Below are 24,556 nucleotides of genomic sequence, written 5' to 3' on the forward strand. Positions count from 1 at the left end.
GGGTTTTTTTGGGACTTGATTCTGCTCCTGTATGCATAGCAGTTAATAGGAGCATTCTCAAATGTGATTTTAAAGATCAGTCCATCTCACTGATCACAAAACATTCTTTTGTTTTTTTTTCAATATAAAGAATCAATCTGCTCTTGGGATTAGGAGTCCATCCATATTGAAAGAATTTTGAGATGAAGAATAGCAATGAAAGCACTGTTCCTTTCCTTTTTTTTTGTCAAGTTCTGGTATGGATTTGGTGTCAATGAATTTTAATCCACACTTTTTTTTTCATCAAATAAATAGATATAAGAAGATGTGGTATGAGTGCCAATGAGACAACTCTCCATCCAAGTCAAAATTTATAAAAGTAAACCATTATAGGTCAAAGTACGGTCTTCAACACGGAGCCTTGGCTCACACCGAACAGCAAGCTATAAAGGGCCCCAAAAATTACTAGTGTAAAACCATTCAAACGGGAAAACCAACGGTCTAATCTATATAAAAAACAACAAACGAGAAACACTTATGAACCACATCAACAAACGACAACTACTGAACATCAGATTCCTGACTTAGGACAGGTAGAAACAAGTGCAGCGGGTTTAAACGTTTTAATGGTACCAAACCTTCACCCTTATCTGAAACAATAGTGTAGCATCACAACATAGAAAGACACTATAAAATATCAATTGAATAAGTGTTTTACCTTCTTTTAAAGGAAAATCACAAAGTTAAAACCTGGAATAAATTCAAACTTGAGTGTACTCTAGTGCCATTTGAACAGAATTTGTTTCCCCATCTTTTCGGAAGCCTGAACTTCTACATAATTTTTTATTAATATTTGCACTATCCCATTTTCTATTAGGCAACTGGAATCTCTCATCTTCCTTTTGGTGCAGACCTATAGCCAGAATTTCAAAGGGGTTACCTGCCTTTAGTTACATCAAGGTTGGTCTCGGTAAATGGGTGTAGAATCATGAATTCTGGTAATTACCAGGTACAGCAGTTACAGTTTAAACAAAATCTCAACTTTAATAGTGTCAATGGTTTCAAAGGAGTAAGTGCTCCTATGAAAACTCCCCTGGCTACAGGTGTGTGGTGGATATTAAAATCATAGCCATAAAAAGAATTATGCATAAAAATAAATGAAACTAAAAAAATAAATGGCTATATTTTATTCACTCTGCAAAGTGTTGTTATGTACAATAAATGACAAATAGCTGCTGTAGTAAACATTGCACTTTAACCACAAGTAGTTATTTGATTGATTTGTAAAATAGTCAGAACAAAAACCTCATATGTTTTTTTTTATTTTTTTAACCAGTCTTGGACCAATATTTCAAGAGTGTAAAATAACTTTTGTAGTGAAATAACTATCCTCTGTAAAAAGGTAAAATTGACTTATTCTAGGAATTTGAATAATCAACAAGACAAAAGTTAACATTATTTTAAAGTACAATTTTCATTTCTTTTTCTTTTTAAACAATTTATTTATAAAAGGTTAGAAATACAAATTACAAGATATCAAAATCAGATGTACCATGTGTACATTTAGAAAATTCAATAAAAACTATCAGGCACTTTTGTTTAATCATTTCTAAAAATTATACAGTTATTACAAGTCCATAGATTATTATCGGTATCAATTTCACTGCACATGGTGCACATTTCGACAATTAATGTCTTTTCAGTATTGCCAAAATATTTGAAAATCCAAAATCTAATACAAATGTTGAAGAGCTAATTAAACCGCAAAAGTTCGAACGATAAAGCCAAATTGGGACATATTACCTTCAGCTTAATAATAATGTTTTAAAGATAAATTTTATGTTGTGACTTTGTAAACTATTTCTTACCCATTAGAATGTGTCTTTCTGATAGTTGTATCATTATATTTTTTCAAATGAGTAAATTGTGTCCGGATAAAAAAAGTTGAGTTTTGACAGGTTTGATAGATTTCAAAGTATTAAAATAATTAAATATTTAAATTTAATTTGTTTAAAACCACAGGATGAAGAAAAAAGAACATGAAAAGAGTCCAAAACAATAATGTTAACTGAAGGCTTAAGCAGCTGAGTACATAATGTTTGAGTGAAATGAATTCAATTTTCTGTGTTTTATATTGAGTACAATAACTACAGAGACTTTAAAAAGTGAGTGTAATATAAGTTACAACCTTAATACTACATGTATATAAAGTTAAATGGCTAAGAAAACATAAATCAAAACACTTCAAAGTCTACAACAGTGCTATAAACTGAACTTTTGTTAGTACAACTTTTTCATTATTTTTTAAAAATTTGGCATCAAATATACATGTAAAAAAATGAAAACAACACTTTATAAATTTCATGTGTCCGAAGCACTTTTCTGGATTTACCTTCATCAGGAATTCTCAAAGCCGAATATTTGAAAGCCAATGATTTAAAAGAAACAAAACAGTTGAAGAGCTATATATGACCAAAAAGAACCAAAAAATTATAGCCAAATAAGCCATTAGTAAAAGGTTGTTGTTTTCTTTTTTGCATCCATAATTTCCAGAAAAAAATTCTTTTTTGCATCCATAATTTTCAGAAAAAAATTTAAATTACTTAATATGTCACAAATCCTGAAATTTTAACAATGTTATAAAGATAGGAAGCAATAAAAAAAATTTAAACATTAAAGATTATTATGTTAAATATATATAAAATACATTACATGTAGGAAAACTTTGCACCAAGAATATTTACAGATGTTTTTTTGGCAGCTCAAATTCAGTGGAATCAAAAAATTTTTGAAGCTCCATAGTAAAATTTATGAAATATACATCATCTCACAAAAATTCAACGTATAACAGGCAAAAGAATCCTATTGAATTGAGCTGCCAACAGTTAACAATGATAATAAAATAGGTACACCAATTATTATTAAATAAAAAAACGCATCGTAAAATATATAGATGTATGATGCTGATGTTCTAAATAACTTTATGCAAAATCTACTAAAGAGTTTCAAAGAAAATAATTTACATCCTGGTATTTTAAACAGTCGTTTTCACCGGTACGTATAAATAAACAGGTGCAATTTTACTCTGTTGTTCCTTATATTGTGCAGTTACTAATACTTTTTCACTCAAACTAACCTATGTTAAAACTACTAAAGTAAACAATTAATAAAAAGCAAAAACAAACAAGAAAACAACTAAAAATTACCAACTCTCATTTTCTATTATGCATTAAATTCATAATTTCCACTTTTGATTTGAAAACATTTATTTCACCGAACACAAATAATTAAAAGAATATTTTATTTGCAGTTACACAATTTTGCAATAAGTTTAATTGAAAATGTAATAAGAATATAATGAATATTTTATGATTTTCTTATTGCTTCTTTCCTCAAATCCTTAACAATGCATGGCAAGTAGTTTAATGAACCAGTAAATTTTAACCTTATATAGTAATTTTGTGAATTGAAATATACTAATCCTTCCACAGTTTTAAAAGCTGTAGTTAGCTTCAAAATTTTTTTTGATAAGATAAGGATTAACCAGACAATTCTCTTGATGGAAATAGAAAAGAAAGGGATTGAGAAGTACTTGAATGAAAAATCTCTTTAAAAAACTAGAATATAACTAATAAATCAAATCGGGTAAGGATAGGAATGGATTTCTAATCTTTGATTTGACAGTTAGAATATTAAATCATTATTAAAACAATTACATATAAATAATAGCAACAACAAAAATAATATGGCACTCAAATGTTATTTACACTGAAAAAAAATTATGGCACTAAATTATATATTTTCTTTTTTCCTTATGATTCATATTAAAACAATTACATCTTCTATTCTTTTGCAATTTTTTACTTTACTGCTTATAAATATATGCATTGTTTTTATATAGAGCATTTATCAAGGTGTACAAAAAAAAATCTTTTTCTGCAATAACACTAAATGCAATGATTTTATTAAATGATCTACATACACAAAAAAAAAAGAGACTGATCTAACAAGTCTCTTTAATATACCAACTATATATATACCTCAAATAGTCACTTTTCATTCTCATATCATTCAAATATATAAGCCGAAACAAAATGATATTTGTTTATACTGAAACATTTGTACTACAATGATATAATGCATGTGTCAGGTTATTTTTGTCTTCAGATTTAATCAGACACAACATAATATAATGTTGTATGAATAATATTTTAGAATATAATATAATGATCTATTCGTCTAAATTTATGCTTGCATATCTTCTGAAGTATTGCAGTAAGCTTATATTTCATAAAATTACAGTTGATACCTTTCACATTTTTTTATGTTGCTTTCATACATTTTCAATTATTAAGCAATAACAATAAAGACTTTCTATTAATTTCTTCCATTCTGCAGTATGAAATGCAGAGATTTGATTGAAAATTTTTTACAGATAGACAGAAATAATTATCACACTTCTAGTTTGTACTAATATATGAAAAAGATTTTATTAATAAAATGCTGAATTTAGGATCTCTGACTTTCCAAACAATTCTTTCAATAATAAAAACACTTCCTTAAGTATCACGCTTTTTGTAATTTTTTTGGGCATAATTAATTCATATTATGCATTTTCACAGATATATAATGAAAATAACCAACAAACAAAGGTAATTTACAATTAATGGAAATCACCATTTTTGTGAAAGCAGCAATTGATTGACAATTAAAATTAACAAAATATTTTCATTCAATGAATTGCAGTTGTATACTAGTAAGTATTTTTCTATTCCTGAAATTTTTTATCAAATCAACTGCAACATTCCAAATTGCTCCCATAAAGATGATAATCTCCCTTAAACTATGTGAGGAATCCTCAGATGCAATTGGTAACTGAAGATATACATATATTCTCAGTAAGATATTAAAATAACTACAAGTCTAAGAAATCAATAGCCAAAATCATCTATGATAAAGTAAAATTAAAAATAAAAGCAAATTAACCAATCTGGACTTCAGCACACTTTCCTAACAAGTACTGAATAATTTGAAGAATACATGAAAGGGTGGTTTAAACGCCACGCTTCATAATTTTTGGTTTTAACTAATTTAAAAAAAAATTGAAGTCCAGACCTCACATGGACCTTCACCCCAAAGATATCTCCCCAATGACCCCCTTTCAAAAATTTTGGATTTTTATTGTCCTTTAAAGCACTGTATTAATGGAAATACTACATTTCTGTCATTTAGATCAAATACAATCCAAAGTAAGATGTGGCCTTATGAATGCCACCACTGTTTGGATCTTTTGTAGCCAGATATCTAGGATTATTAACAAAGACCTTGACCTTATCTGTGGTTTCCAAATAAAAGTTTCCGAAAACAAAGGAGTTCCAGGTTGTCTCTCCAGTGGTAGGACACATAGTAGAATACCCTTCCAAAAACTTTTCTCCAATATTGTACTCCTTCCTGTATTTCAAAACCAAATGACGGATAACACTATCTGCTGGTGTGATATTTGTTGAGTTATCCTTTGGGAATTCAAATACCAGATTGCTGTAGATGTGATAATACCCTGCTCTCTGGACCTGGTAAGTTCCTTCAGTGCTGTCATACAAAATTCTCTCCAAAAATGTTTCTGGATCAAGATTACTTGGTGGATAGTCCCATCTAATTAAGTACAAGTTGTCAAGAACTGTAAATAGAAACAAGAATTAAAATAAGGGTCAAAGTCGAAAATGCCCACGTTGCAATAATTGTGACTAATCAATGTAAAATGTTTACAAAAAAGTTGCAGTTACATGAAGGGGGGAACAGAATTTTTTTTAATTTCTAACAAGCTGCAGAACAGCAGGAATAAACAGCTGCGCCATGAGCATGATACGCCAATCGCTTTTTTAAATAATTAAGTTCAATAACTTCTCAATGTCATTTCAGAAATTTATGAAAAACTAAAGGGAAGTTATCTTTATAGATATAAACCAGTCACCAAAGTTTCATGAAAACTGCTCAAAGCACTTTAAAGATATTGTCGGAAAACTGGAAAATCACCCCCTTTTTATGAATAAAATCCTATAACTCGGAAACGTAAAATCTAAAATTTATAAAAATCGAAATAGAGCTAATGTCAACAGATATAAACAATTCACCAAACTTTCATGAAAACTGCTGAAAGCATTTTTGAGTTATTGTTTGAAAACTGGAAAATCCCCCTTTTTTTAATGAATAAAACCCCACAACTCGGAAACGTAAAATCTAAAATTTATAAAAATCAAAAGGGAGCTCATGTCAATAGATATAAACAATTCACCAAAGTTTCTTGCAAATTGGTGAAAGTGTTTTTGAGTTATTGTCCGAAAACTGGAAAATCCACCTTTTTTAATGAATAAAACTCTATAACTCGGAAACTTAAAATCTAAAATTTATAAAAAAACAAAAGGGAGCTCACGTCAATCGATATAAACAATTCACAAAAGTTTCATGCAGATCGGTTTACGCGTTTTTGAGTTATTGTCCGACATGTTGACGACGGAAGGACAACGGTATACCATAATACGTCCTGTAAACGAGCATATAAAAATGAAGGAACTCAATCAACTTCATAAAAGCAGTAGTACAACTTCAAGATGTATGTGTGAAGTTTGAGGGATCTGAGTTGAAAACACTAGGAGGAGTTGATTACAAAAATTTGGTACCCTGTTATGTAATTTTTGCTGGAAAGTAGAAATACCAAAGTCCAGAAAAATGTGAAAAAATCTTCAAACAATTCCATTAATAGCAGGTGCACAACATCAACATGTGTACAATCTTTGTGTGAAGTCTTAGGGATCTTGGTTAAAAACATTAGGAGAAATTGAAAACTTCATATATATTGCTGAAAAATGACTAAGTTCCAAAGTAGGAGAAAATGAGAAAAAAATTCCTCAACAATTCCATAATAGCATGTGCACAACTTCAACATATGTAGGTTCAGGGATCTTGGTTGAAAACTGTTGATTACACGAACAGGTTACCCACTTTTCCCTGCTCTCTCGACCACTGCCCAACATCATCATACTATAAGCTGGTTTTGACTTTGTCCAACCTGGCCATATATAAGATATCTAAATTTTCTAGAAGTCATGTTCCAGTAACATTTAAGAAAAATTTATGGCAGCCTAGGGTTAACTCAAGATTTTACCATGGGTTGGCCATATTCTAATCAAAATTTTGCACAAAGAGGACATAGGTGAGGTAAAGTAATCTTGGATCAATGTAACATTTTTATGCAACGTACCAGTTCTAAATATAAAAAAATCTCCATAAATCTTGGAGAGAAATCTAGGAGCACTTTACAATCAAAAGAAGGCATCATTTAAGCATGTTACACAATAAATTTCTGTAAATTCATTCAAATAATTTGAACATTAAGATATCTTTAGACAACTGTCAGGAGCAAAAAAAAATATTCCTTGTATTTTCTGAGAAGTTATATTTTTTATAGAATATTTAAACTGTACAAGCAAGCTTCCTCATCAAATATTTGAATTTGATTTGTGTTGATTTCAACACTATTAACCCTTCTTGTCCCTTTCATTGAATATACATACTTCCTGCCTGTGCCTGGCTAACACTTTTAACCTGACCATATCCCCTTGGATGTTCTGCTGTTGTAGAATTCAGACACAATTGGAATAGAGGTTCTGCAATAAAAATTAGGTATTTTCATGTAAAGGTAAAAGAAATAAAATACAATAACAAGTTAACAAATAAACCAAAACAAACACGCACACAAATTTATATTGAATTATCTTTGTAATAACATTGTTGGTTGCTCAATGTCAAATGGAAAATATTTAAGGATAAGGACAAGTAAACAATTTGCCAATTCATATAATCTAAAAGAAGGTGAAAAATGAGATGCAACACCTAATTTTGACTGCAATTGTAAAATAAGTGCATATCTTGTAGGGTCAGAAATACATGTATACCCACCTATACAGTATACAACGTATTTTGGCTTTAGTTCAACAGGTAATTTACTTGCCCGTTTTCCAAATTTGCAAAAAAGTATCTTTTTGCCAAGATGGGATGTGAATAACTTTGGATGGCATTAAGTACTAGAGAACTTGAATATTTGGGCAGAAGATCAAGTACTCGCATTTCATACTCAGGTGTCTCAAATACTTAAATTGTTTTTGACATTTCCCTCCTCATCAATATGAGTTTACATGTTTTAATAGTTTGGTATTTTCTCTTAATCGTAACATAAAAAGTGTTCACAGTTATTCTAAATAGCAAGAACATCAGTTCATTTAAACTGCATTAAAATGCCTTGTTTGCACCTGTCCTAAGTCAGGAACCTGTTGTTCAGTGGTTGTCGTTTGTTGATGTGGTTCATAAGTGTTTCTCGTTTTTTATATAGATTATATAATTAGACCGTTGGTTTTCCTGTTTGAATTGTTTTACACTAGTCATTTTGGGGCCTTTTATAGCTTGCTGTTTGGTGTGAGCAAGAGCTCCGTGTTGAAGGCCGTACTTTGACCTATAATTGTTTACTTTTTACACATTGTGACTTGGATGGAGAGCTGTCTCATTTGCACTCATACCACATCTTCTTATTTCTTCTCATTGGCCTCCTTTGTGAATCAATCCCAACTAAACAGAAACATGTTGGCTGGACGAGTTTAAATTGAAAAAAAAAATATGTTATTGAGTAGGACAATTCAGATTCTGTTAAAGGTTGTGTGATAAAACCACAAATAATCTATAACTATCACTTATTAAAAGATGCTTGTTTGCCGTATCTGTGACACCCCTTCCTTCCCTGAATATTTCCTTATCGGGTGAACTCCTTAAAACTTAAAATAAAGAATTAATTCTGATTTGATGTAGTGGACCAAATAGTCTCCTTGTGATGAGCCTCATTTAGCTGATTACTAGACACTTTTACAAACTCTGTAGGTATTTGTACAGCAATTGACCGTTCATGTGTCATTATCTTTTATAAAAACTTTTGATTGTGGATGTATTAAATTGATCAATTATTTCAAGTGAGCAGGAAAAAACTGACTGATTGATTGTCAGTGTATAAGGCCACTTTCAGCACTATTGGTAATATCTTGGCGCCTAGTTTTTTTTGGTGGAGGAAGCTGGAGTGCCCGAAGAAAACCATGACCTTCAACAGGAAAACTGGTAATCCTAGTCAATTAAAAGTCTAACACACCTGCCATGTATGGGGTTAGAACTTGCAATCTCAGTGTTGACAGGCTAATGAAAACAGATACTGTACTGTTGAACTATTTAGACCACTCTGCCACCAAGGCCTCAAAAGAAAAGAGACAAGATCTATAACTTAATTAATTAAAGGGGATGGTAGTATTTTGTGGAATCAAATCAAGGATCAGGTATCAAGGATGATAGACAAGGATTCAGTACTCTTTGCAGTTGTTTGAAAACTAATCTATCTACTTACTTTCCCTGTATTCCTCATTCAATGTCTTTTCAACTTTCTGAAAAATATTTTGCAGTTGTCAATTGTTAAAGGAACTAAGTAAAGAGATATAATTGATCTCTAGATATCTGCATATACTTTTATAAATTTTGACTTGGATGGAGAGTTGTCTCATTGGCACTCATACCACATCTTCTTATATCTATATACTAATAATAGGTTGAACATTTTTATCAGCTGTAACCATTTATCTGTTAAGTAATTCCTTGTATCTGGTAATTTCAATCTTAACTATATTGTGAACTATATAAAAATATCATTTTAAATATACCAGGACTTGCGGTCATAAAAATTTCGAGCACAATTTTCCTACTCAGACTCAGAAATCAACCCATCAAAATACTGGATTTGGTGTTTCGAGCACAATTTTTGTACTCCAGTTTTATGACGGAGAGCCCAGGTATTGAAATCAATATTCTCAGGTGGAAACAGCTTGATTCAGGTAACTTTTTAATTAGAATTATTTAAGTTTGTATTCAGCTGTATTTGTTTTTAACACTTTAATTTTCTGACTAATATCAAATTGAAGCTTGCAAGAAAATTAATGAATACATGAAAAACATATACTAATACAGTATATCAGGAGATTTTCAGTCAGGTTTTGTATGCTATCTGCTCAATAAAATGACAAGTGAATGTTTTGCAATTTGAAAACCATTCCAAGAATACTACTACATGAATATCAGTGATTTTTTTACGCAGTGGAAAATTTGAGCAATTATCTATATAGAACTGAAAATTTCTGCAAAAATTAACTGATAAGATCCTAAATGGTTTAAAGTGTAAAAAGTGGTTTAACATTTTAAAACTTTTCTTAAAACCAATAGTTATAATAACTTATTATTACCTTTTTCAACCTATCTTTCATGTACATTTCTTTTTTGGCACAACACTGGCCACTTTCAGCATCAGGAAAATACTTTGCTTCATCCACTTTAGCAACATATTCGCATTTCATGCAATACATTTTTGGTGCAGGATCAAAATCAACAATCTCCGTCTGTGCAAAATTCAACCACATAAGGGTTACGATAAATATAACCAGTATCAAAACAATATCAACCACAACACAAGTAGTAAATAATTTATTTTCTTTTACTGATTTCATTCCATCATCAAATAGCTGCTTGGGTCTGCTTGTTGCAGTAACTTGACTTTCAGCTTTTGGTTGCTCATCTCCTTTCGGTAACAATTCAACCTCCTCATGTTTAACTTCATCACCTTCTCCTTCTCGTTTGTAAATAACTTTGTCTGTATCTATTCCACTTCCACTTGCCATCCTTGTGTTTGGAACTTATAACATCTGAAGACTGATATAGAAACATTACAAGTCCATGATCACAAATTTTGTCTATTTTCTAATAAATATGATGTAAAATCAGAATTATTACATCAACTGGTCAAATTAATTTGAATGTAGACAAGAGGCTCCCAAGAGCTTGAATTGCTATCATATATATGCCATTTTTATGTTTCTCTTTTATTGCAACCAGGTATGTTTGCTTATTTGTAAATTTTATCAAGTGGCATTCTTGTAGATATTGTATTGATAATAATTTTTTACTGTAAAGTACCTATCTATTGTTTTAAAACAGTATAAGGAGTTGGTTGACAAGTTCAGTCAGGTTGACTTATTTGTAGATCTTATTATAAATGCTGAACAGTTTTGCTATTTACTGTTCCTCTCTAGCTGTTATAGTTTTGCAAATTACGCAAAAAAGGTTAAAAATCAACTTTCAAGGACAGGGGTTGATTGACAAATTCAAACCATGCTTTGTGATTTGCAGATCTTTATTTTGCTGAAAATTTTTGCTACAAACAATATCCCTCTATTATAATAGTTTCTGCAAAATGGTAAAACACATCTTTAAAGGGAAATGACTCCTGAAATGAGTTAATTGACAAATTTGTCCATGTTGATTTATTAGTAGGCCATTATTTTCTGAATGTTTTGAAAATTTCATAGGAGCTAGACCTTGAGCTGTTGGTAATTTTTACCCATATAAGTTTGGCTCTAACGATGTTTAGTGTTAAAAGACAAAAGCTGAATTTTTTTGTTAAAATTGACATTTTAAGGGCAATACCTTAATAAAATGCTCTGCTGGGCGCAGCTTGATACGACCGCAGAGGTCGAACCCTGAACAGTTGGGGCAAGTATGGACACAACATTCAAGCTTGATACAGCTCTGAATTTGGATTGTGATTAAATATTTGACACAGCATAGGTTTCTGACACAGAATGAATGTGGTCTAAGAACTTAAAATTTTTTAATTTACCTATTATGGTCCAATATCCAAAATCTAAATACATGGTTAGATTCAGCATATCAAAGAATCCAAAGAATTCAATTTTTGATGAAATCAAACAAAGTTTAATTTTGGACCCTTTTGACCTCAATGTGGACCAATTTGATAACGGGGCCCAAAAATCAAAATACATGGTTAGATTCAGCATATCAAAGAACCCCATATATTCAATTTTTGTTGAAATCAAACAAAGTTTAATTTTGGACCCCAACTTGGACAAACTTGAAAACTGGGCCCATAATCAAAAATCTAAACACATGTTTAGATTCAGCATATCAAAGAACCCCAAGAATTCAATTTTTGTTAAAATCAAACTAAGTTTAATTTTGGACCCTTTGGACCTTAATGTAGAGCAATTTAAAAAACAGGACCCAAAATTAAAAATCTAAATACACGGTTAGATTTGGAATATCAAAGAACCCCAATAATTCAATTTTAGATGAAATCAAACAAAGTTTAATATTGGACCCTTTTGACCTCAATATGAACTAATTTGATAGCGGGGCCCACAAATAAAAAATCTAAATACATGGTTAGATTCAGCATATCAAAGAACCCCATATATTCAATTTTTGTTGAAATCAAAAAAAGTTTAATTTTGGACCCCAACTTGAACCAACTTGAAAACTGGGCCCATAATCAATAAAATGCTTCGCTGGGGCGCAGCTTGATACGACCGCAGAGGTCGAACCCTGAACAGTTGGGGCAAGTATGGACACAACATTCAAGCTTGATACAGCTCTGAATTTGGATTGTTATTAAATATTTGACACAGCATAGGTTTCTGACACAGAAAGAATGTGGTCTAAGAACTTGAATTTTTTTAATTTACCTATTATGGTCCAATGTCCAAAATCAAAATACATGGTTAGATTCAGCATATCAAAGAACCCCATATATTCAATTTTTGTTAAAATCAAACAAAGTTTAATTTTGGACCCCAACTTGGACAAACTTGAAAACTGGGCCCATAATCAAAAATCTAAACACATGTTTAGATTCAGCATATCAAAGAACCCCAAGAATTCAATTTTTGTTAAAATCAAACTAAGTTTAATTTTGGACCCTTTGGACCTTAATGTAGACCAATTTAAAAAAACGGGACCCAAAATTAAAAATCTAAATACACGGTTAGATTTGGCATATCAAAGAACCCCAATAATTCAATTTTTGATGAAATCAAACAAAGTTTAATTTTGGACCCTTTTGACCTCAATATGAACTAATTTGATAGCGGGGCCCACAAATAAAAAATCTAAATACATGGTTAGATTCAGCATATCAAAGAACCCCATATATTCAATTTTTGTTGAAATCAAAAAAAGTTTAATTTTGGACCCCAACTTGAACCAACTTGAAAACTGGGCCCATAATCAATAAAATGCTTCGCTGGGGCGCAGCTTGATACGACCGCAGAGGTCGAACCCTGAACAGTTGGGGCAAGTATGGACACAACATTCAAGCTTGATACAGCTCTGAATTTGGATTGTTATTAAATATTTGACACAGCATAGGTTTCTGACACAGAAAGAATGTGGTCTAAGAACTTGAATTTTTTTAATTTACCTATTATGGTCCAATGTCCAAAATCAAAATACATGGTTAGATTCAGCATATCAAAGAACCCCATATATTCAATTTTTGTTAAAATCAAACAAAGTTTAATTTTGGACCCCAACTTGGACAAACTTGAAAACTGGGCCCATAATCAAAAATCTAAACACATGTTTAGATTCAGCATATCAAAGAACCCCAAGAATTCAATTTTTGTTAAAATCAAACTAAGTTTAATTTTGGACCCTTTGGACCTTAATGTAGAGCAATTTAAAAAACAGGACCCAAAATTAAAAATCTAAATACACGGTTAGATTTGGAATATCAAAGAACCCCAATAATTCAATTTTAGATGAAATCAAACAAAGTTTAATATTGGACCCTTTTGACCTCAATATGAACCAATTTGATAACGGGGTCCACAAATAAAAAATCTAAATACATGGTTACATTCAGCATATCAAAGAACCCCATATATTCAATTTTTGTTGAAATCAAACAAAGTTTAATTTTGGACCCCAATTTGGACCAACTTGAAAACTGGGCCAAAAATCTAAAATCTAAATACATGTTTAGATTCAGCATATCAAAGAACCTCATATATTCAATTTTTGCTAAAATCAAACAAAGTTAAATTTTGGACCCTTTGGACCTTAATGTAGACCAATTTGAAAACTGGACCCAAAATTAAAAATCTAAATACACTGTTAGATTCGGCATAACAAATAAATAAATGTGATCAAAGATACTGTGCAATTAAAGATTACTTCTTGAAATTTTTCAATATTTGAAATTTGAAAAAAAAAAATATTTGAAGAATAATTCTTTTTAATTTCTGAAATCTGAAATGAGAAAAAATTGACCCCCCACAATTTCTTTTTATCCCCCCCCCCCTCTTTTTTCCCCCAAAAAATTCTTTCCCTCAAGATATGGTCATAATCTCAATTCAAATTTCCAATGGAGTTGGCATCCATAAATACCCATTTAAATTTACCATAGTGCTAACTTAATCTATTTTATAATAGAATTAAAAATATAGTGTCAAATCTTTCATATGGATTTTTTTTGTAAAAAAAAAAGATGCAACATTTGCAGATATTTTTACTGGTCTTCCTTTATAAATATGCATTTCTTTAAACATAATTTAAAAGCAGTGTAAGGGAAGTAACAAAAAAGTTGTATTTGGATTACCTCCCTTACACTGTTTTAAATTATCTTTATTGTTCATTAACCATTACTTTATACATAATTTAAAAGCAGTGTAAGGGAGATAATTTCAATGATGTATTTGATTTATCTCCCTTACACTGCTTTAAATTATGTTTTGTACTAAAGTGTTTGTCCATTAACCAGGACAACCTTGTTTTTCCCCCTTTTTTGCCCCTAATTCCTAAACGGTTTGAGCCATAACCCCCCAAAGCAAATCCTAACCATCCCTTTGTGGTATGGAAACTTGTAGTATAATTTCAGAGAGATCCATACACCGTTCCACAGTTATTGTCTGGAAACTAGAAAATGCTTATTTTTTGCCCCTTTTTGGCCCCTTATTCCTTAACTGTTGGAACCATAACCCCCAAAATCAATCCCAACCTTCCTTTTGTGGTATTTAACCTTATGGTCAAATTTCTAAAAGATCCATTCACTTAAACTAAAGTTAGAGTGCGAAAACCAATGTGTCTTCGGACGACTACACCGGACGACGCCAACGTCATACCAATATACGACCACAAAATTTTTTTGCGGTCGTATAAAAATCTAATCACATGTTTAGATTCATCATATCAAAGAACCCCAAGAATTCAATTTTTGTTAAAATCAAACTAAGTTAAATTTTGGACCCTTTGGACCTTAATGTAGACCAATTTGAAAACTGGACCCAAAATTAAAAATCTAAATACAGGGTTAGATTTGGCATATCAAAGAAGCCCAATAATTCAATTTTTGATGAAATCAAACTTAAGTTTAATTTTGGACCCTTTGGACCTTAATGTAGACCAATTTAAAAAACAGGACCCAAAATTAAAAATCTAAATACAGGGTTAGATTTGGCATATCAAAGAAGCCCAATAATTCAATTTTTGATGAAATCAAACGAAGTTTAATTTTGGACCCTTTTGACCTCAATATGAACCAATTTACTAGCGGGGCCCACAAATAAAAAATCTAAATACATGGTTAGATTCAGCATATCAAAGAACCCCATACATTCAATTTTTGTTGAAATCAAACAAAGTTTAATTTTGGACCCCAACTTGGACCAACTTGAAAACCGGGCCAAAAATCAAAAATCTAAATACATGTTTAGATTCAGCATATCAAAGAACCCCATATATATTTAATTTTTGTTAAAATCAAAGTTTAATTTTGGACCCTTTGGACCTTAATGTAGACCAATTTGAAAACTGGACCCAAAATTAAAAATCTAAATACACGGTTAGATTCGGCATAACAAATAAATAAATGTGGTCAAAGATTTTACAAATCTAATGCGCCATACTGTGCAATTAAAAATTACTTCTTGAAATTTTTCAATATTTGAAATTTGAAAAAAAAAATAATATTTGAAGAATAATTCTTTTTAATTTCTGAAATCTGAAATGAGAAAAAATTGACCCCCCCACAATTTCTTTTTACTCCCCCCCCCCCCCCTTTTTTCCCCCAAAAAATTCTTTCCCTCAAGATATGGTCATAATCTCAATTCAAATTTCCAATGGAGTTTGCAACCATAATTACCCATTTAAATTTACCATAGTGCTAACTTAATCTATTTTATAATAGAATTTAAAATATAGTGTCAAATCTTTCATATGGATTTTTTTGTAAAAAAAAAAAGATGCAACATTTGCAGATATTTTTACTGGTCTTCCTTTATAAATAGGCATTTCTTTAAACATAATTTAAAAGCAGTGTAAGGGAAGTAACCAAAACGTTGTATTTGGATTACCTCCCTTACACTGTTTTAAATTATCTTAATTGTTCATTAACCATTACTTTATACATAATTTAAAAGCAGTGTAAGGGAGGTAATTTCAATGATGTATTTGATTTATCTCCCTTACACTGCTTTAAATTATGTTTTGTACTAAAGTATTTGTCCATTAACCAGGACAACCTTGTTTTTCCCCCTTTTTTGCCCCTAATTCCTAAACGGTTTGAGCCATAACCCCCCAAAGTAAATCCTAACCATCCCTTTGTGGTATGGAAACTTGTAGTATAATTTCAGAGAGATCCATACACCATTCCAGTTATTGTCTGGAAACTAGAAAATGCTTATTTTTGGCGCCTTTTTGGCCCCTAATTCCTTAACTGTTGGTACCATAAGCCCCAAAAACAATCCCAAACTTCCTTTTGTGGTATTGAACCTTATGGTAAAATTTCATAGAGATCCATTCACTTTAACTAAAGTTAAGAGTGCGAAAACCAAAGTGTCTCCGGAAGACGACGATACCAGACGACGACGACGCCAACGTCATACCAATATACGACCACAACATTTTTTGGCGGTCGTATAAAAACTGAATTTTACCCCTAAGTTCTATTTTTAGCAACAGAGTTTATGTTTGATGATGGATCCAAATTCATCCAATCCCAAGATTCTAGGGATGTCAACGAGTACTCGAGTACTCGAGTATCGCTCGGTAGTACCGGGTATCGATTACCAAAATGATATTAAACTAATCGGTTTCATATTAAAAAGTTGCTTTCTTAAGCTAAAACAAAAAATATTTTTAATGAGAGCACCTCCTAGGAAATTAAATATTAATAAAAATTAATAAAAAATTAAATACCATTCGAGTGTTTGCGTTTAACTGTCATTTAAAATTCCTCCAAACAAATGTTGGACATACCAACAAGAGCACTTTTTCAAGGCTTACACAAAGTTGAGAAATCGCCTCGTCCTAAAGTTGACAAGATAATATTAAGATAAGAACAAATTCATTACACCCTGTGTCGACCCTCAGAAAATGATGAAAGACATCAGTAAGTTCTAATTATCATGCACCCCTTTATTGATCATTAAATGTTTTTTTTTACGTTTCCAAAATACTGTTGTTTGGGTAATAATTTTTCTATAGATATTAATCAATTACTTGATTAGATCATTGCCAGATTACATAATTAGTACATGTAGTAAATGAGCTATTAATTATGGTATAAAATTCCTTGGACTATTATCTAGTCCTAGGTAATAATAATAAGGGTTTTACGTTTTACGACCTATTATTTTGTACACGAGTACTCAAGTATCACTCGGTAAATCCAACGAGTAATCGATTAGTAAATCTTCACCAAGTTGACATCCCTACAAGATTCAAATTTAAACTAGATTCCCATAGGTACATTCAGGTAAAGTTTGGTTGCATTTGGTAGAAGATTTTGTGAAAAGTTTATGGCAACTGAGTTGAACTGACAGTCCAGCAATGATGCCAAGTGATGGAAAACAAGAGGCTGTCAAAGTGACAGCAACCCGGATTTTCTTGCAGAGGTCAAACCCTGTACAGTTGAGCAAGTATGGACACAACATTTAAGCTTAAAACAGCTCTGAATTTGGATTGTGATTGAATATTTAATAATGCATGGGTTTGTGACACAAAATAAATGTTGTCAAAGAACTGAAAAATTTGAAATTGAACATTTACCTATTATGGTCCAATATCCAAATGCTAAGTACATTGCTAGAATCAGCATATCAAAGAACCCCAAGAATTCAATTTTTGATGAAATATTTCTTAGTTAAACCATTTCTGCTTAAATGGAAATAACTTAAACTTTATTTCCATGAACTAATCATGTTAATCTAAAATTAAATATGATTTAACCATAAACTCTAAAATTAGATATGATGTAAAGAGATATGATGTTATATTTATTTTCTAATAAATCTGTCACTCCAATTATAATTGGGTGATTGCATTGAAAATTACCAGATGTGTGTTATCTTATCATTTAGTGTATAAATCAAAACCAAACTTTATATATATAGTTGATAGTTCCCAATATTTTTTCTTTCATCTGTAACATACTCGTATAGATCTGCAACTTATCTTATCTTAATTTTAACTTTTTAACTTATAAATAATAGATTATTATCTAATGAACCATACTTGCAAATTGAAAGGTTATTTCCCATACATGTGATGGACTGTGAAACTCAGATCAGGAGTTTGGGAAATTTTGGTCAGGAGATTAGGACTCAGATCAGGAGGTTTTTAATCGACATAAATTGTGTTGTAAATGTAACCGTGTGCTGTAGAAATTGTCTGTTAAAGTGTGTTTTATCTATCTGCAAGTATATCTTTTATGCATGGTAAGTAACTCATTCAAACTGATATCAAGTGTCATAGTTATTATATAAATTTCAATTTAAGCCTTGAAAGGAAGTATAGAACCCTCAAATAATTTTCAAATTATTATTTTTTTATTTGTCCTAAGACATTTAAAATCATTTAATTACCATCCTTTTATGATTATTTGTTCAATTTATATTTTATTTATATTCTTTTAAAAATTTACATTATTTAAAGGAAAGTTAACTTAAAACAGGATAAATCAGGGAAGTAACCCAAAATTCATTTTAAATACACAGAGTTTTATTACACAACGGCAGTTAGCCTGAGGTAAAAATCGTTGACTACTAGTATGTTTGACACCCAAGCTGACAAGTGAAGCCATATAATTATGCATGTTAATTGATTTACAGGTAAAAGATATAACTTCAGGTAATGTCAGTTACACCAGATATGTTGCGCTGAAATTTTTCATTCATGAAATATTTCATACACGGGATTTTTTTCTCTTCAACGGGAGGTCGGGAGGAGACCCCTGAAAACGGGATTATTGGACTCCTGTCAGGAGGATCACATGTATGATTTCCACTTGAACAGACCTATGGTTTAACCTTTTAACAAAGTACTCTAACATTAGGTATATAATTATTAGTAATGTAATTAACTTCAAAATGTCTATCTCTTAAAAACCTATAAAACTTATCTGTAATTATCTTCAAAGTGTCTAATAATGAACAGTAAATTTCAACCTTCATTTATACAGTCCTACTAGTAAATTTCAAACTTTATATATACAGTCCTACAGATCTTATCAGGAAACAGAAAATTTTCAAATAAATCTGTCACTCCAATTATAATTGTGAGATAAGACTTTTACCATATGCTTTACCTTAGTAATAATATGATAACAAGATAACCAATTTTGGATATTAAAAATGGCGTTAACTCAAAAAGGAGAAATACTAAAATCTTGAAAATTGAACTAGACCTTCATTAAGTCCCAGGAAACAACATATTTAAATTTGAAAAAATTTGTTAAAGCTTTTTCATGTTTTTGTGGAGACACTGTTTGGCAGCAGCCTGTCCGCCCGCTAGCCCGCCCGCCGTACATCCCCAATTTAATAACCTATATTTCCTTCGAAAATCTGGTTAAAAAGGTGAGCTGAAAAGGTTTGTCTCATTGGCACTCATACCACATCTTCTTATATCTATTAAACCTAGGTCATAATGACTTCATTTGATGGGGTTAAGACTGACAGTAACCACTAGATGCATATATCAAATATATACTAGAACACACCCGCGAAATCGCGGGCATTTAGAGCGTGGTTGAACAGCTGGTAAATAAGACAAACAAACCTAGTTTGTTCAAAAAGAATGTCAACACAAAGGTCAACTATTTGTAGTAACATGAGCGCACAAATTTTAGTAGGCAAGTTGCTTTGTCTCTTGGGATATTGCGGAAAATCACATTAAACTTAACATTTTTGTCAACTAATAACCATGTGCAATGGTGTAAGCGACATATACTTCACAATAGAAAAATACAAAACAATCATTAATTTGGCACAAATAAATTGACAGCTGGTGAATAAGACAAACAAACCTAGTTTGTTCAAAAAAGAATTTCAACGCAAAGGTCGACTATTTGTAGTAACATGAACGCACAATTTTTAGGAGGCGAGTTGCTTTGTCACCATGTTTTTTGTTTCGTTGTGCAGAAGACAATAATCAATATGTTAACCTTGACCTTCGTATTTTCACTCGAAACAGATTCCACTAATGAAATCAGATTATTAAGTGATATTTGCAAATAAGATTGGAATTATGAATTGAGCCATAATAAAATACTCCATAAACAATATGATGTGTGCACAAAACCATCATATTTTACTGAAATCTGGAAATGGCTAATAAGGTGTTGACTTTTAAGAAAGCAAACCAATTCTAATATGGGGTGCTTATTACGTCATATGAATAGAGCCATAATAAAATACTCAATAAACCACAATCACTATAAATCGACGACATCACAATGCGATTTTTGCACAAAAATCATATTTTACTGAAATGGCGTCAAGAGTTTTCAGTTCGAAACTTTACCATATTAGAATCAAAATAATTCATGCATTCTATAAATTTGTTTTCATTTTCACATGGCCTGGATTGTTATATTTATAAAAATTCTGTGTAATTTTAAACAGTCCTTAACGGAAGTCTTGTCTATGACTTAAAAGTCCGTCCCATGACGGAAACAATATCCGGACGCCTTTATTTTCGTTTTCCTCCCAAAATAACCCAAACATAATAATCATAAGTGAGGATGACAAATGCGACTATGCATGGTACCTATAGGACACATAGGCATGAAGATTAATTTATTGTGGAAGGAAGAGAAGCGACACACAAAATGAGGTCTTCTCATTTAAATGTATAGATATACTTATAAGAACTCATTAGTCTTATATAGGTATTGTAAGGGTAATTTCAATTTGGCCATTATTAATAATACTCTGATGGAAAAGGCAAGAAAATTTGTGCCTATTTCAAAATAAAGAAAACAGTTGGTCTGAATATTTCGTGTAATCTTTTGGAAAAATTGTTTGATACTTTAATAATAACCTATACTTATGTACTGTAGTAAAATCTTGGACATTTACTTGTTCTTTAAGGATTCTGAACCCTATGAAAAATAACAAATTAAATTTCTTGGCCAAATTCTAATGAAAAGTAAGATTGTATTTTCAAGCATTAATTTTTTTGGAACATGTTCTTTCTTCAGAAAATATACTCTTATACATGTATATCAAATGTTCTGACTATGCTAAAAGGTTTTCAAACCCCTGGATTAACAAACTTACGAGGTCCTATGTTATAGGACTACCCGGACCAGATATATGATACTTGAAGGCCCTGCGGTTACCTTCAATTTCAGAAGCGGATTTAGGGGAGGGAGACAGCCCGTGTCACCCTTTATAAAGGCTACATTTATGGTTAACGAGACTTTTTACATGTTCCACACCAATCGTTGTTTAGTTGGGGCTCCGGGCACCCCCCTTTTTCAAAATTTATCCTGGATCCGCATCTGAATTTGTTCGCTTATTTGTTCTTTGGTCTGTGAAAAGCTGTTTATTTATTGACAATGAAACCACATTTCCTTAATTTTATATGATGGTCCCACAAAAAATGACGAAAATGGGTATATTTCATTTTTTTTTTCTGGCTTACCTCATGTGATAGCGGTACCTTTTTTTATCACTATTTATGTGTTGCGTCTAAATATGAATTGTTACACTTGATAGTCACTGAACAGGTTGAACAAATACTTCTCAAGAAACAGAAAAAGAAGACAACTTGGAACAGCACCAGACTATGTATGAATAAAAACTCAGATCGGAATAGCAAGGATGATATGTTAGTTATACGTCCTTGGGAATAGTAAGAAAGCTCTCAATAATACTGCAGATAATGCAAATTTATTAAGTTTATCAGGTTTTTCATACTTTTTCTGTTCCAATTTTCACACAATCATTTTAAAAAAGATGAACAAACTTTACTGAAACTTTCAAACAATGACAAGTGTTTCATTCACCAATACTGCGTTTCTGCAAAAAAAAAATCATGCACGATTTTGTGAATGAAGGGAAAGTAGATCCTTTCTAGATAGATAGATTTCTATTTGGCCTTACTGACAGTCCGAGTTGACTTTTTCATCATTTTTAGTCAAAACGGGCGTCAAAACTCTTCCTTTACTCTTTGCATTATAGACGGCCCTACTTCTCTTCAGTCACAGTTTTTTCATCGAAAAACATTCATTAAATCATTCATATAGTCAAAATAGATATAAGAAGATGTGGTATGAGTGCCAATGAGACAATTCTCCATCCAAGTCACAATTTGTAAAAGTAAACCATTATAGGTCAAAAAACGGCCTTCAACATGGAGCCTTGGCTCACAACGAACAGCAAGCTATAAAGGGCCCCAAAAATGAGTAGTGTAAAACCATTCAAACAGGAAAACAACGGTCTAATCTATATAAAAAACGAGAAACGAGAAACACTTCTGAACAAGTCTCCTTTAAATTAATACTCTGTCTGAGTTGGCATTACAGACGGTCCAAGTTGAATTATAGATGGTCCAAGTTGATTTTATAGACTGTCAGAATTGACTTATAGGTGATGCAGGTCCAAGGTTGTCTAACACCCTTCAAAAGGAGGCTACGATGAATGAAAAAGGGTCTCTACACTATGTACACTATGGGCTAGAAAACTTCAACAACATGGCTGTTACAAGAAGACATAGATAAATTTATTTTCAGTTTTTGATCTTTCCTAAATTTTAATAAAATATCATAAAAGGCATATATGAATCTGAGGAGAAATTATACCTTTTCTGACAAATTGGCATATCTGATTACAGAAAACTATGTTGTTTCAGGAGCTCATTTAACACATACATAAACTGCAATACACTAAGCATTAAAGTTATAAGAGATAAAAAAAAAATGCAGTGGTCGTTTAAGTCAATATACCAGAATGTTGTGTGACATGCACAACAATTCTAAATTGCTTAACGTCATTGCGTGTATTGTCAAATTAGAAACAGTTATAACTAGTAATTACGAAGATTCATTCTCACTGGCAAAGTTCAGAAAAAAATTTATTGCAATAAATTGCTTGAAATTTGATTTCTAGAAGTTTAAATAAGCGATTACCAGTCAACAAGTCTGTAAATCACCCTTTTCTTCTTGATTTTTGGAATTTCTACTTTCGATTTTACAAATTTACTTCCGGTAAAAAGATACGGGTAGTCGATGGGAGGGGACGAAACGACAACTCGCACCTTTGCCATCTCGTACCCATTTTGAAAGTTTCACAGCAAAAAAGTAAAATAGCCCTCCAAGACGTCATTATTATTTGTAGCATTGCTATGCATCATTTAATTGATTTACAAACATGATACGGTACCCATCACTGATTATCCACAAAAATCCAAAGTCTATGAGACACAAACAATAACATGACAATTTAAGAAAATGGATAGACAAACAAACAACAGCTCACAAAATACTACAAGAAAATTAAATAATAATCAAGTATGTTATTGAAAACTGACAAGTTTCGATCATCAACCGGAAAATTTACAAAAAACTTATTCACATAAACTGTTGAACCAGATATAATTATGTCTTGCCTTTAATGTTATTTAAATAGCATAATGCAAATATTTAAATTTTTAGTATATATAAATTAAAATGGCAATACTTTAAACATTTTTGTATATATAAATTAAAATGGCAATACATTAAAATTTAAACTATGTATAGAACATTAAAAGATGAACCATGACTGAAGGTGTATGGCCAAATAAACTATAAGTGGAAATGGTAAATGCCAATATAACTGCATAATGATACCAAATACCAGACTTATCGTAAGTGGTTCCCTATAAACTATACAAAAATTTTGAAGTCAATAAACCATCATGAGGGGGCGGGAAACATAATCTCCGTTTGCAATTTCTTATATAATTGAAACACCAAATATCATTGACTTAGGGAGCTACCATTTGATTTTTATGGGGGGGGGGGGGGGGGGGGGGGGGCTAGAATTAAATTTGAAAAAAAAAGGCAGGACAGGAGTTTTGAGTAAAAAAAAAAGGCAGGATGAGCAACTTGGCAAAAAAAAAGGCAGGATGACAATTTATGTTAAAAAAGTCAGGATAAACTAATAAAAAAAAGGCAGGACCGAATAGAGTGAAAAATAAAAAGGCAGGACAGAGATTACAACTAAAAAAAAATGCAGGACAAAATTTTTCATCCTAGCCCCCCCTATAAAAATCAAATGGTAGCTCCCTTACCATTAATAATTGTTCATCTAAACTAACCTAATCACAAACTTGAACATGTAAACTATGCAAAATTTTTAAAGTCAATAATAGACCATGATTTAGG

At 31.3% G+C, this 24,556-nt stretch overlaps 1 protein-coding gene across 1 annotated transcript; it reads right to left on the reverse strand.

Moving 5' to 3' along the window:
* Positions 1–1,151: 1,151 nt before the first annotated feature.
* LOC127738960 (uncharacterized) lies at positions 1,152–23,383 on the reverse strand. Its single transcript, XM_052250460.1, has 5 exons — positions 23,318–23,383; positions 10,302–10,764; positions 9,416–9,452; positions 7,551–7,643; positions 1,152–5,656 (listed from the first exon to the last, which is right to left on the reverse strand). The coding sequence occupies exons 2-5, from the start codon at positions 10,731–10,733 to the stop codon at positions 5,208–5,210; spliced, it is 1,011 nt and encodes a 336-aa protein (XP_052106420.1). The 5' UTR covers positions 10,734–10,764; positions 23,318–23,383; the 3' UTR covers positions 1,152–5,207.
* Between the last annotated feature and the right edge of the window lie 1,173 nt (positions 23,384–24,556).

Source organism: Mytilus californianus, unplaced genomic scaffold (genome assembly GCF_021869535.1).
Source record: "Mytilus californianus isolate M0D057914Y unplaced genomic scaffold, xbMytCali1.0.p SCAF_4, whole genome shotgun sequence".
NCBI classification, from domain to species: Eukaryota; Metazoa; Mollusca; class Bivalvia; order Mytilida; family Mytilidae; genus Mytilus; species Mytilus californianus.

Bases quoted from the DNA above. Each gene is read 5' to 3' on its own strand.
- LOC127738960 (XM_052250460.1), bottom strand. From the start codon at position 10,733: ATGGCAAGTGGAAGTGGAATAGATACAGACAAAGTTATTTACAAACGA. The intron at 9,453-10,301 runs GTAATAATAAGT...AATATTTTTCAG, and splicing joins TGAAAGATAGGTTGAAAAAG to AAAGTTGAAAAGACATTGAA. The intron at 7,644-9,415 runs GTAAGTAGATAG...TTTTTATTGCAG, and splicing joins GAATGAGGAATACAGGGAAA to AACCTCTATTCCAATTGTGT.